General features: G+C 39.9%; 1 protein-coding gene across 8 annotated transcripts in view; it reads right to left on the bottom strand.

The window, feature by feature from the left end:
* Window positions 1-13,476, bottom strand: part of NEO1 (neogenin 1) — a 240,748-nt gene that overhangs the window by 34,980 nt on the left and 192,292 nt on the right. For all 8 annotated transcript variants that reach the window (XM_023255073.2, XM_023255081.2, XM_023255080.2 and 5 more), the window contains exons 12-15: window positions 12,534-12,583; window positions 11,464-11,611; window positions 6,999-7,109; window positions 5,699-5,893 (exon numbers count right to left, since the gene is read on the bottom strand). In XM_023255073.2, coding sequence (XP_023110841.1) covers window positions 5,699-5,893; window positions 6,999-7,109; window positions 11,464-11,611; window positions 12,534-12,583 — 504 coding nt within the window. The remainder of the gene's footprint in view (window positions 1-5,698; window positions 5,894-6,998; window positions 7,110-11,463; window positions 11,612-12,533; window positions 12,584-13,476) is intronic.

Raw genomic sequence — 13,476 nt, forward strand, 5'->3', positions numbered from 1 at the left:
ATGTTACTGTACAGTGAGGGGCTCAGATGAGAATGAGTAAATAGGAATTTTATGTGTTGTAAGCCCATAGATGGGAGCTTAGAATTAAACCCCCTTTATTCTCAGAAAGCAGGACAGCGAATGGAACAGCCAAGCAAGTGAAGAAGTAGCAGAACTGTTAACTCAGCAAGTGGGGGACCTCCAAATCCAGGAACTGCCAACCCCCATCTGGTCCTCAGGTAGACTTCTTGGTTGGATAAGGTATGGTCCCAAATTTCAACTGGCCTGGAGGTGATGATGTTGCAGGAAATGAAGCTGGAAAGAAATGCTCCCTCCAGTGATCATGTAAAATGCTACTAGTGACACTGGGTGGAAAGGGGGCATAAAATGGTTGGAGCAGAATTCGTTCTCCTGTTGGCAAATCAGGAAGGCTCTACTTCTCACATTCCTGATCTAGGCAAGGTTTAGTATTCATACTTTGAAGTCCAGTTCCAGAAATGGGACTTGGGCTCCACCGAAGTATGGCAGGGTATGGAGCTGACCCATACCACTTATTTCTGGTGAAGCTGGGCAGTTTTCCAAGAGGCCACACCTCAAGTGGCCTGCATTACTTCAAAAGCTTAAAAGAGCTGGTCTGCTTGGTGGCCCACTCTCTAGTTATCAGTGGGAAATGTACAAAGGCACCTGGTTTTCCAATGTCAGAAAGAAGTGATGATAAATAGAATCAACAAGACTTAGTGCTTGACAGGTGAGGAAAAAGGAAAAGGTGCTGATTTGGGCAACATGATAGATGGTGATGTCACTCACTAGGATCAGAGACAGAGGCAGAGCAACCATGTACGCATTTTCAAGGCTTGATTCTAGGCCCCCTTCAATTCCCACTCTTCATTTTTTTCCTATTGTGTTTAGTTTGGATGAGCACACACGTGCCATCAAAGGCAAATACGTATCTCCAGTCTAGACCTTTCTTCTGAGCACTGGACCTCTATGTTCAACTGTCTATTTGGCATGCTCCACTTGGCATCTCCCTCTCTGTCCCCACTTCAGATCTACTCCAGTGTTCTCTAGTTTGTAAATGCCACTATGTATCCTGCTGCTCAAGTCAGAAACTTGGGAATCATAAGACCTCCCTCTCCCTCCTCCCCTTTATGCAAATGATCAAGTCTTGTTGATTCCACCTTCTTGCCTCTCACCACTCTGCCTTGTTCTCAGTGCTCTATGCTCTTTACCGCTATCTTTCAGTTCACTGAGCACCGTGAGCTCTCCTACCACTGGGCCTTAACATGTGCAGCTGTTCCATGTGCTGTGATACAATCACCCTTCTTTGCCTGAACGGTGCCTGTTCCTTTAAGAGGGCTCATCCCAGACTGGACTAGCCTCTCTGGTTATAGGCTATACCACCTCATATCTCTTCCTCAGCACTCTAAACAATTTCAATCATCTCAAAATAGTATTATTTCTAATAATTAGAATCATGTCTGTTTGAAAGTCTAGGATATTGTAGGTGTTCATGAAATATTAACTGACTGAAAGATCTTCAGAAGACACTAACTTTAATTTGGGTTAAATTATGATAGAATATGGGATATATCCCGGTGCAGACACCCAGTTAGCAGAAGTTTACATCAACTGGAAGGAGAGAGCTGTTGGTTGATTAATGAATTCCTAAATGTACTTTTTCCACTTCTGACTTTCTTCTTTTGTTTAACATTACATGCATTTTTGATCTATCTGTGTTGACAAACAGCTCAAGCCTACTTCACTTTATGCCAAATTAAACATTTTTGCTACTTTTCAATGTCCACTCTCTTTTCTAATAAAGTCTGTTTACTCCTCAGCACATGCACTGCTCCTTCTCATCTCATTTTCAAACACAATCATGACTCAGTCTTTCAAGTGCAGGCTAAGCCTCTTCCTTGACTGCTCCACTGTTACCTTAACTAGCTCTCTGTTCTCTGAACATACTTCACATCAACTCATTTCATTGTTTCTTGTGTTTTCCTATTAGACTGAAAGCACCTGAAGGTCAAGGACCATGTGTACTGCAGAGGATCTTCATTTGAGTAGCTGCATAAAGGAAACCCCACAGAGACACTTTTATCCTACCAGCAAAGCTTTTCGTTTGTTCTCCTACAATTGCCTTATAAGACTGTTTCACATGGGGAATACTTCCTAGGTTAGCCGTGCTGTTTCTTCTTAAAGGAAAAAGACAAATAATGTTTCTGAATAAAGCATTAAATTGCTGTTTATTCTCTACCAGAAAAGATGAAGGTAATTCATTTGTTAGGCACGTAAAGTCATTCTTAGGAAAGATATTTACAAAGAAATGATTTGAATAAAAAAGTTGGTCAGGGCAGACTCTGAATTTCAAGAGAAGTCTTTCAAAGAAAGATCTCTATAATGATAGCCTAATTTGGAAAAGTAATTACAGCTACCAAAATCAGTTCATTTTCTATTATAAAGTATTACTATTTCTCAAAAAATTTTTGGCTTTGTAAATCAACTTTCAGGTGTAATTAGCATACAATAAAATGTACCCACTTAAGTATACAGTTTGACTTTTGACAAATATATATATACCTGCCTGTGGGATCACTACCACAATCCAGACAGAATATTTTCAACACTGCAAACAGTTCTTTTGTGTCCCCTGCGGTCAATTCCCATCACCCCTGTCTCCTCTGGCAACTACCAATCCTGCTTTGTCACCGTAGATAAATGATGCCAACTCTATAATTTCATAGAAAAGTAGTAATGCAGTGTTTGTGTTTGGCTTCTTTTGCTCAGCATAATGTTATGAGATTCGTTATGTTGCTGTGTCTATCCATAGCCTATCCCTTTCAATTGCTGAGTACTCCATTGCACAGATACAATTTACCATTTACCTGTTTACTCCTTTTAGATTTGTGTAAATATGTATTTTTATTCCTCTTGGCTAAGTATCTATGAGTGGGAATGCTGGGTTGTGTGGCCAGCTTTTTAAGAAACCTCTCAACTTTCAAGTGGTTGTAACCTCAGATGTTCCCACGACAAGTATAAGAGTTCCAGTTCGGCTGAACTTTACTGATATATAATCAGACTATTAATTTTTAGCAGTTGTAGAGAATGTGAGTGGTATTTTGTTGTGATTATATTTACATTTCTCTGATGATTAGTGATGCTGAGAGTCTTTTCATGTGCTGACTGTCCACTCACATACCTTCTTTGGTATATTGCCCATCAAAATCTTTTGCCTATTCTTTTTTATTAAGTTGTAAGTGTTTTTATGTTTTCCGGACTCAAATTCTTTGTTAGATATTTGAATGAGGAGTATTTTCCCCTAGTCTGTGGCTTATCTTTTCATTTTATTGGTGTGTTTTCAAAAGATGAAATTTTAAATTTCGATGAAGTACAATAGATTAATTTTTTAATTTTGTAACTTATGCTTTTTTATATCTTGAGAGATCCTTACCTACCTCGAAGTCATGAAGGTTTTTCCCTGTCTTTTTCTGGAAGTCTTATAGTTTTAGCTCTTGCATTTAGATCTGTTTTTGTGTATGGTGTGAGATAAAGGCCAAGGAAAGTTCCTTTTCTTTATCATACAGATATCTAATTACTCCCATACCTTTTGTTGAAAAGACTACCCTCTCCTTACTAAATTATGGCAGCGTGTTTGTAAAAAAAAAAAAAAAAAAATCAATTAACTCTATCAATCAAAAAATCATTTCACTCTATCAACCTATGTATCTATTTCTGGATTCCATTCTGTTCTATTGATCTATAACACCGACCTTTGTACCAATACCATCACAATGTCTTGATTACTGTAGCTTTATAATACGTACTGAAATCAGGCAGTGTGGGTCTTCAAAAAAACTTGAATAAATGTTGAAAAGACCACACTACCTGATTCTTCATTTTAAAAAATGTTTGGCTATTCTAGTTCCTTTGATTTTTAGAATTAAGTTTATCAATTTCTACTAAAAACCTGCCAGGATTTTACTTGGAGTAGTACTGGGGAGAACTGTCATTTTAATAAAATCATTTTCTTTTAATAGTATTATCCAATTTATAAACATGGTACCTCTATTTATTTAAGTCATCTTTAATTTCTCTCAGCAATAGTTTTCTAATTTCCAGTACAGACCTTCTACATATTTTTAAAGTTTATCACTAAGTATTTCATATTTTTTGATGCTATGTTAGTATTGTTATTTTAATTCCAATTTCTGTTTATTGTGAGTACATGGGAACACAACTATTTTTGTATATCAACTCTGTCTCTTGTGACTTTGTTAAGCTCACTTAGAGTTTTTACAGATTCCTCAGGATTTTCTACCTTGATAACAGGAAGTATGTACAGTGCAGATACTGGTTTCTAAATATCATTTTCCAAAAAAGAAACCAGTGTTCCTTGGAGAAATGACTGATTCAAGGGCTAAGGGCAGGGAAAATATCTTACTGTGTCACAAGGAAGAAAGTACCCACAGAAAGCTGGAAGATGTCAAACAAAAGAAGTGGCTATAAAGAGACTCCCACTGGCCATTCTTTCACTAAGGAAGAAAAGGAAAGCGCTTCTGTATCAAAGAATGCTGATGAATGTAGAAGTAATAGAATTAGAACTTCACTTGGGAAACACCACCACAGAACCTGTTAGGAAAACGCTAAAACAAGTGAGGGAACGTTTGACGACAAACAAGCTATTTACAAAGACTCAAGGTATCTCCCCAACAAGGTATTTATTAATTATGAAGGAACAAACCAGTAACCTTATGTTGGAGAAATGTGGCAGATACCCTCTGAACCAAGTGATTGATTAACATCACCTAGCAACAGCCTTTCATGTGCCTCCTGTTATGATGCACTGACAAGAACACAACGTATGGACCCCATTTCTTCCAAAAATGGGTAAGCTGACTGTAGTGAGGAAACATGAGACAAGTCTAAACTGAGACATTCTACAAAATATAAATGGTCTATACTTATAAAAAATGTCACAGTAATAAAATATAAGAAAAAAACAAGGCATTACTCTATGTCAGAGAAAACTAATGAGACATGATAACTAAATGCAATAAGTGACCCTGGACCAGAAAACAATGTTTTCCTTTTATTATAAAGGACTTTAATGAGATAACTCGTAAAATATAAATAAAGTCTATAGATATTGTCTCAGTGTTAACTTGCTGACTTTGATAAATGTACTATGGTTATATTAGAAAATGCCCTCAAGTTTTAGGAAACTCACATAAAAGTGTCAGAGGGTAGAGGGCATCACATGTATAACTTACTCTCAAATGTTTCAGAGAAAAAAATATGTATGTATAGGAAGATAGAGAATGATAAAGCACATATGGGAAAATGTTAACCTTTGGGGTCTCTTGGTGAAGGATATATAGGAATTCTTTGTAGTTTTTAAAAGTTTTCTGTAAAAATAAAGTTATTATACAATAAAAAGTTAAGGGGCACCTGGGTGGCTCAGCTGGTAGTGCATCCAACACTCTTGACTTCAGTTCAGGTCATGATCCCAGGATCGTGGGATCAAGCCCCGTGTCAGGCTCTGTGCTGAACATGGAGCCTGCTTAAGATTCTCCCTCTGTCTCTGTCTCTGTCTCTCTCTCTCTTTCCCTCTGGCCCTCTCTCCCATCTCTCTCTAAAATAAAAATTTTTTAAATTTTTTTAAAAAGTTAAAAAGAAAGAAATTCCATGTGCATTTACTTCCTCTACTCAGCATACATACCCAGATTTTCGATGGTGTAATATCGTTGTTTATAGTCCACTTTGATGGTCTGGGCATGAGGGCTGCCAATGCCATAACCAATGGCATAACCTCTGACCACAATGTTCTGATTCTCTGGAGGAGTCCAGCTTACTACAATGCTAGTGACAAGTGGTCGGACGTGAAGAGAACTAGGCACTTCGGGAACACGAGTTTCTGGGAAGGAAAGTAGAAAAATAGGACTTAGAATATTTCACCATCCTTGGGCCATGGTGTTTAGCCTCCTGTCAAATTATTTGGGGCTAAGATTTTTCCATTACACCCAAGAATTCACAGAGAATCTGTATATATAGTGAAGTATGGCCTGTGGTTTTACCACATTCTAAGAAGAAAACAAAACCCAAACAGCCTGAAATACAAGACAATGAAATATTAATTTGGAAGGGAAGGCAAAGGAATCTAAGAACCTCTGCCCAATGGGGAAAACAAATAAACTGCCTTTCAATAACTACTCATTCCTCTTGGTCCCACATGAGTCCCAGACTCAACTAGGTGGAATGAGAAAGGCATAATACCAACTAATTAGAAGCCTGTTGTCAACAGGTGATCAAGTATCACATTACAGCAACTGTATCAATTATTTACTCCTCTAAGTAATGTAAGTCAGAAAACAGGAAACCTTAGAACTACGTATTGATTTAAATGGTGGGAGACTAAGAGGCTTAAAAAAGGTAGCAATTTATAGTATCTTTCAAATCCATCACTTCAAGGCATAACTTGCTATCTAAATTTAAAAAGTGGTAGGCCAAGAATGAGAATAAGGACCGGGGTCTTTTGTCTCCTAAGTGCAGTACCAGTATCCGATAAAGACAGACGCACGCACACACACACACACACACACACACACACACACACCCTATATGGAGGTACTCACTGAACACAGGTGAGAAAAAGGGCAAGGTGTGCAGGACTAAGAGAAAAGGGGAACTGTAGCTGAAAAAGGAGGGATTGATGTGGCTCAGTGTTAAATTTTAGATTATCCCTCTACTCAACGGCCTTGATAAAAAAACTAGACTTAAAGCACCTGTACATTTTATTTGTTCTGGTTCTGTTTAAAGGGACAGATCTCTAAAAGCCACTGGGGGAAAAAAAAGCATTCTAGGAGACTTGCTGCATTACAGTAAGGACAGCAGTGTAATATACTACAGTTCACAGATTTAAGCCACATACACCACCAAATCTGTGGCTTTCCAGTTTAAATAATTTAACTACAGTTAGTTAGTACCTAGCTTCTGCCAACCCTGTTGATTGTTGTTCTTACCATCTAAATCACTTTCAAAAGTTTCAGCAGACAGCCAGTCAGTAGCCGGGCCTGTGCCATTGATGGTTAGAGCAGCCACTCTGAAATTATATTCAGTTCCCCGATCAAGACCTGAGACCCAAACGAGGAGAAAAAAAAAAAAAAAAGAAGTTGAAACAGGTTTGGAAAACAGAAGATTAACAATTTGTCATTAACCAAGTATCCCATCCACCAACTCCATACACAGCTACTATCTTGATAAAGTTTCAGTTAAAGTTAACATAGCACAAGCAATACATCAACACAGCTCAGAGGAGCTCCCCCACATCTCCAGGAGAGGCTGAAGCCCACACAATCAGGAGGAAAACCAATGAGTAAAGGTCCCAAGAGATTACAGACCTTTTTATTCTTTTTTTTTTTTTTAAAGAGTCTGAAGGCCCCTCAGAGATCATTTAATGTAATCTCTTCACTTTGTTACGAAGGCAGCTAAGGTCACAAAGAGGTCGAAGATAATGAAAGAATCCTAACAAAGAAACAAAGTCAGTTGGTCTCAGAAGATACCCAGGACCAGAAAATAACTCAAAGATGTAACTCCTGCTGGGTTACCTCAACCTCTGTTCTCTGAGTCATCCCCATAACAAGAGTAGAACAATTTTAAACACCAAATATGGCCTGGAAATCTTTTTCACAACAGCCTACCTGCCCATAAACTTAGGAATAAGCCCTTTCTATTATGCAATTTTTCATAATGACTATCAGTAATAAATCTGCCTATGTACTGAAGGCAACAAAAACCCACATGTAAAAGTCTACCCTACAAAATAGGGCAACAGCCAGTAATATGGCCAGCTATTCATATTCATATTATTTATGCATCCATTTTTTTTCTTCTGTTAAAACAGTAACATAAAATTTACCATCTTAACCATTTTTCAGCGTACAGCTCACATGTATACATCTTTTGAGCACTTAAATACTAAATACAGCCTTAGATCTCATAAGGTTGTGAGAAATGATCCTACCTCCCCATATCGAAATATTAGGTTCTTTGGCCAGCAGCACAGTACAGAAGCTCTTAAGAGAGAACCTGAGAGGGAGGACACGGCCAGGATGCAGCGTGGCTCAAAACAATCCTGTCACACGTGAGAGACGGGTGGGAGGTTCTGTTCTCAGCAGGCCCACCCTGAAGCTGGTTGCCCACAGGAGAAGCAACAAGCAAGGCAGGAGGAGGAGTCAAATGACTGGGCCCACGTCAGTTCAACCTGTCACCTCCCTGCATACACTGAACCCAAAAGTGCCAGAGAGGGTTGTGCATGTGTTTATGACTGTTAATAGACAAATGATATGGACTACTGGCAAACATGGCTCAACTGAGGTCCTAGAAGAATCCAACCAATCAGATTATCATTCCCTCCCCGTAGGTGAAAGTCAGAATGTAAGAGAGCACGTAAGCAAGTGACAGCGCACACGCCCATGTGAGCAGGAGACATGAGTGTAAAGAGGCTGAGTTCCTCTCCCCATAAGTAACCTACATAATGCAGACTAAAACTAAGGCCCACACTTCATGTTTACAAAGACATGGCAGAATGTGTTAAGTGCTGTAAGTGGCATAAAACGAAGAAACAACAATTCCTTCTGGCTACCACTCAGTCATATTTGTGTTTCGGTACAGGATCCTGGTAATCCACATTGCTAATACTCATCAAGCTGCAAGTTAATGCGCCAGGAGAGCAAAGATGTCCATTTTTGCCCCCCATTGTGTACCTAGTGCCAGCACATATGAACAAAAGTTCAGTATAGTCCATCAAACAAATGAATCCATATATGATTTTAAAATCCAAGGATTTTCTCGATAAAGAAAAAGCTGTTTTGGGGGCACCTGGGTGGCTTGGTTGTTTAAGCGACCGACTTCGGCTCAGGTCATGATCTCGGTTTGTGAGTTCGAGCTCCGCATCGGGCCCTGTGCTGACAGCTCAGAGCCTGGAGCCTGCTTTGGATTCTCTGTCTCCCTCTCTCTCTGACCCTCCACTTCTCACGCTCTGTGTCTCTCTGTCTCTCAGTAAAAAATAAATGTTAAAAAAAAATTATTAAAAAAAAAAGAAAGAAAAAGCTGTTTTTAACATGAAGGTGATTACTTGGCTTACATGTCAAATGTTTCATTGAGAAAATGAATAGTCTCCTCATGGTTCAGGACTACACTCTGTTTTTATACTAGTAACAGGAACAGTACCTGGTACACAGTAAGTATCTACTACTAAATATTCAAAATAAAGGCCTTACAGATGGGAAATGTTATCTGTATTTGGTATAAAATCAGAAATGTTTTTTTTCTCATTTTTTTAAACGTCTATTTTTTTTTTTCAACTTTTATTTATTTTTGGGACAGAGAGAGACAGAGCATGAAGGGGGGAGGGGCAGAGAGAGAGGGAGACACAGAATCGGAAACAGGCTCCAGGCTCCGAGCCATCAGCCCAGAGCCTGACGCGGGGCTCGAACTCACAGACCGTGAGATCGTGACCTGGCTGAAGTCGGACGCTTAACCGACTGCGCCACCCAGGCGCCCCTTAGACGTCTATTTTTGAGAGAGAGACAGAGACAGAGCACGAGAAGGGGAGGGACAGAGAGAGGGAGAGACAGAGAAGCTGAAGCAAGCTGCAGGCTCCGAGTTGTCAGCACAGAGCCTGACATGGGGCTTGAACCTGTGAACTGCAGGATCATGACCTGAGCTGAAGTCGGACGCTCAATTGGCTGAGCCACCCAGGCGCCCCAGAAACTGATTTTTAAGAACATAGAAGATGCTCCTCTGTGAGATGTCTCAGCAACACTACTTCAACTGTGTTTACACGCTGAAGCTTAGAGCTGTGGGGTTCCCGTGAATAAATTAAAAGACTGAAAGCTACCCTAAGAGACAAACATTCACCTGTTTTGAAAGAAGTCAATCCCATCTGTGAGCTGAGGAGTAAGGAGAAAAGCATGCTGGATTACCAGAGCAAAGTTTCCACTACAGAGACTCAATTAATTGTTAGAGATTCCTACCATTACACTTCCTGACCCCAAGATCTTGGTTCTGCCAAGAACGTGACCCCTTGGGCACAGCAAAGAGGTTAATGTCACGCTTCTCTCCCCAGGAGGGAAGCAATGAAGGGAAATTGAGAGCTCCCCAAGGGAGATGAAACTAATTCTTAGGGCTTAAATAATGGTGACAATATCTCCAATTCTTGTAGTTCTCTTCTACCAGCTCTGCTGGGAAGCCCCAAAATGGCTTCTTAGGGGCATCTATCTCTGTTCCTTGTAAGCAAAGTCCCAATATCCAAAGAGCAAAAAGCACTTCATGTTTCTTCTCATGCTTCTCCTGCAAAGCCAACTGGTCCTTGCCGAGCCCACTCTACTCCCCTACCTGAGCAAAGAAGTGGGGGGGGGGGGGGGCGGCATTCTGTCATCTGTAGAGGGAATCCATATTAGAGCTGCAAGAGGGTCCATTTTTACCAACTATGCCACCTGCTCTGCTGCACAAAAAGGGAAAACTGCCCAAAAGGAGCTATCCCTGACAGAACTTTCTAAAACTTATCATGTAGCAAGTAGTAGAATGATTGCTACACTGCTATAGCTATTCACAAACGTTGCTTCAGGCCACATATACATGAGGGGTGTCCGTGTTATGTAGACCTCTGCTAACAGCTAGACTGAGCAGATTCTTGGCGTAGACAGCTTTGTTTTACCTTCTTTTGAGATTACAAAAAAATGAAGACTTAGGATGGTTCGACTTACTATTTTTTGACTTTGTAATGATATAAAAGTGATACACATGCAGTAGAAACTGTACTTTGAATTCTAAATTGTGATCTTTTCCCAGGCTGGTGATATGAAGCACAGTCTTCTCTTGTGATGCTGGGTGGGGTCAGTGGCAGCACCCAGTCAACCTTGTATCACGAAGGTAAACAACTGATACACTTACAAAATTCTGTTTTTCACTCTCAGTACAGTATTCAATAAAGCACATGAGATATCCAACAATTTGTTATAGAATGGTTTTTGCGTCAGATGGTTTGGCCCAACTGTAGGCTGATGTTAAGTGTTCCGGGCATGCTTAGGGTAGGCTAGGCTAAGCTATGAGGTTTGCTAGGTTAGGTGTATTAAATGCATTTTCGAGTTAGTATATTTTCAAATTTTGATGGGTTTATTGGGACATAACCCCATTGTAAGTCAAGGAAGATCTGTATCTATATATTCAAAAAAGAAAATGTGGAGACTACAGAAAACCCCAAGTGAAGAAATGAAACTCAAACACAATCTCAAGACTCAGATAACAGAACACTTAATACTATTTTCCATTAACTTGATTATCAGGTCAGAAGTAGACTGAATTAATTCTCTTGCACTGTTTTCACATTAAGTCACCAGCTCAGAGTGGTCATTAGACTAACATAATTCAACTCCTGAGAAAGACGCTGTCTCCTAACTTCTGCCCACGTGCGGGGCAGCTTACCTTCAATCAGCTGAGAGAGCTGTGTCCCAGGTACCAAGGTCTCAGTGACGTCACTCTTTCGGGAGGCCTTTCGGTAGCGAATCTTGTAGCCAGTAATCTGACCATTCTGTGTGGCTGGAGGAGGTGGCTGCCAGTGAATCACAATACTCTGGGGAAGACAAGAATATTGGGAAATGACCAAATCTATCAAAAGCTTGGTCCTGTTTTGTATATTATTATCCTGAATTCACTGACATTTTAAAGGCAGCAGGGTGCTCAGAGTTTTGCTTAAGGATCACTCAAAATTACTTTTCAATTTTAAAATCTTTAATGATCGAGTGGGGAGATTCCAGTTGCAGGTAGTATGTTCTGGGCCCTTATACATTAGGCAAAAGTCTCAGAAAAGTTTTCATAAGGAAAATACAAGGTCAGAGGCACATGGATTAGAAAGTAAACTATGGTTTAGGTGTAAGGTGCTCTCTTCTATCTCCACTGTGGAACAGCTGAAGTTGAGCAATTTCTGCCAAAAACTCTTCAAGAAGGGAATTGTTAATAGTGGTTTTTGACGAAAGGAAAAGGGGTCCTATGGTACTTTTTGAAAGGACTGAGTATCTCAGGTGTCAGTGAGCCCAGAAGGGGCTGTGGGTCTTTGAGAGGCACACGTGGTCTTCAGTGAACAGGGACTTGACTACGAGGGAGTCTGAGCACATGCAATGCTCTGACAGATGTCCACCTTCGGCTTTGCACTGGGCTTAACGCATGGAACTGAGGGGTTATGGTATCATAAACTTACTTCTTTCTACCTTATCACCAATGTTCTGAACTGCTGAGATTTATAATGTCATGATTTGCATAACTGCAACACATCTGCAGAAAGACTATAGTAATTTTGGCATGAGAGAAAGGCAGTAAAGTTAAACAGAAAATCCTGGAGTCAGTTTCCGAATTCAGTTTTACTGGCAGGTGGAATATCTATGACACCTTATTTCTCTGCTTGATGACAAGTCTTTTGACACAGACTCTCCCTGTCTATAAGCCCTCCTGAGACTTAATAGTATGTTAGTAAAAATGAATAGCAACATAAAGTTTACCTTTGAATTTCTTACTTCTAAGGACAGATTCTGAGGAGCAGCACTGGGAACTGGACAGGCAGAAAAAGAAAAAAACAAAGAATTTTTTTTTTTTTACCCATCATGTGATATTCCTGGCCAGACTTTATACAAATGTGCATCTCAAACACTGATTATACAACTTGCAGATCTAAACCTAGCTGCCAATGCCCTCATGTTGATAGAAGTATGTGGATAAGGTGTGGCCATATTTGACTGGCTTAAAAAAAAGGGACACATTCATATAAAGGCCCCCATATCCAAGTTAGGTTGCACCTTTGGGGAGTCATTTCAAGGAAATGACATTGACTCTAAACTTTTTTAGACCCCATATATACATTCTGAACCTTCAACATATCATTCTGAATATTCTTGGTGATAGCATATCTTTACCTAGGGGAAGAGCTACAAATTTTCTGGAAACAAGTCTAACGAATATGGTGAGTAAATGTACTGGGTAATGTTGTTATGAGCCCCAAATATGAGGTGCATAAATCACTGAGCTCTGCATTCTTGTGGGGTTCCTAAACTGGTTTTGAAGCCAATTCCCAAGTAGAGTAAGGAGAGATATACAATGACAGCTTCAGTAAAGGGGCCATCTGTTTTCCCAAGACAAATTCTATTGCAGGGAACACTCATTGTGATGTGACAAGTTTGGGACTGCTGGTTAAACAAATAGCTGCATAACTTTAATTTCTCATGTATGAGAACACAAGGCAGGGCATTCTCAAATTTTGTGATCCACACACCTTCCAGCATCCCTTCGTAGTAACTACAGCAGGCAAAAAGAATTTAAGTAAACCTGATTAATTTCCTCTTCACTCACAAAACGCTGACTTTAGCTCATTTTCTCCTAATCCATCCATGGAAACTTCTGTCTCCCTTTCTCTGACATTTGGTGACCAGATATATGACTCAGTGCCCA

Source organism: Felis catus, chromosome B3 (genome assembly GCF_018350175.1).
Source record: "Felis catus isolate Fca126 chromosome B3, F.catus_Fca126_mat1.0, whole genome shotgun sequence".
Lineage (NCBI taxonomy): Eukaryota > Metazoa > Chordata > Mammalia > Carnivora > Felidae > Felis > Felis catus.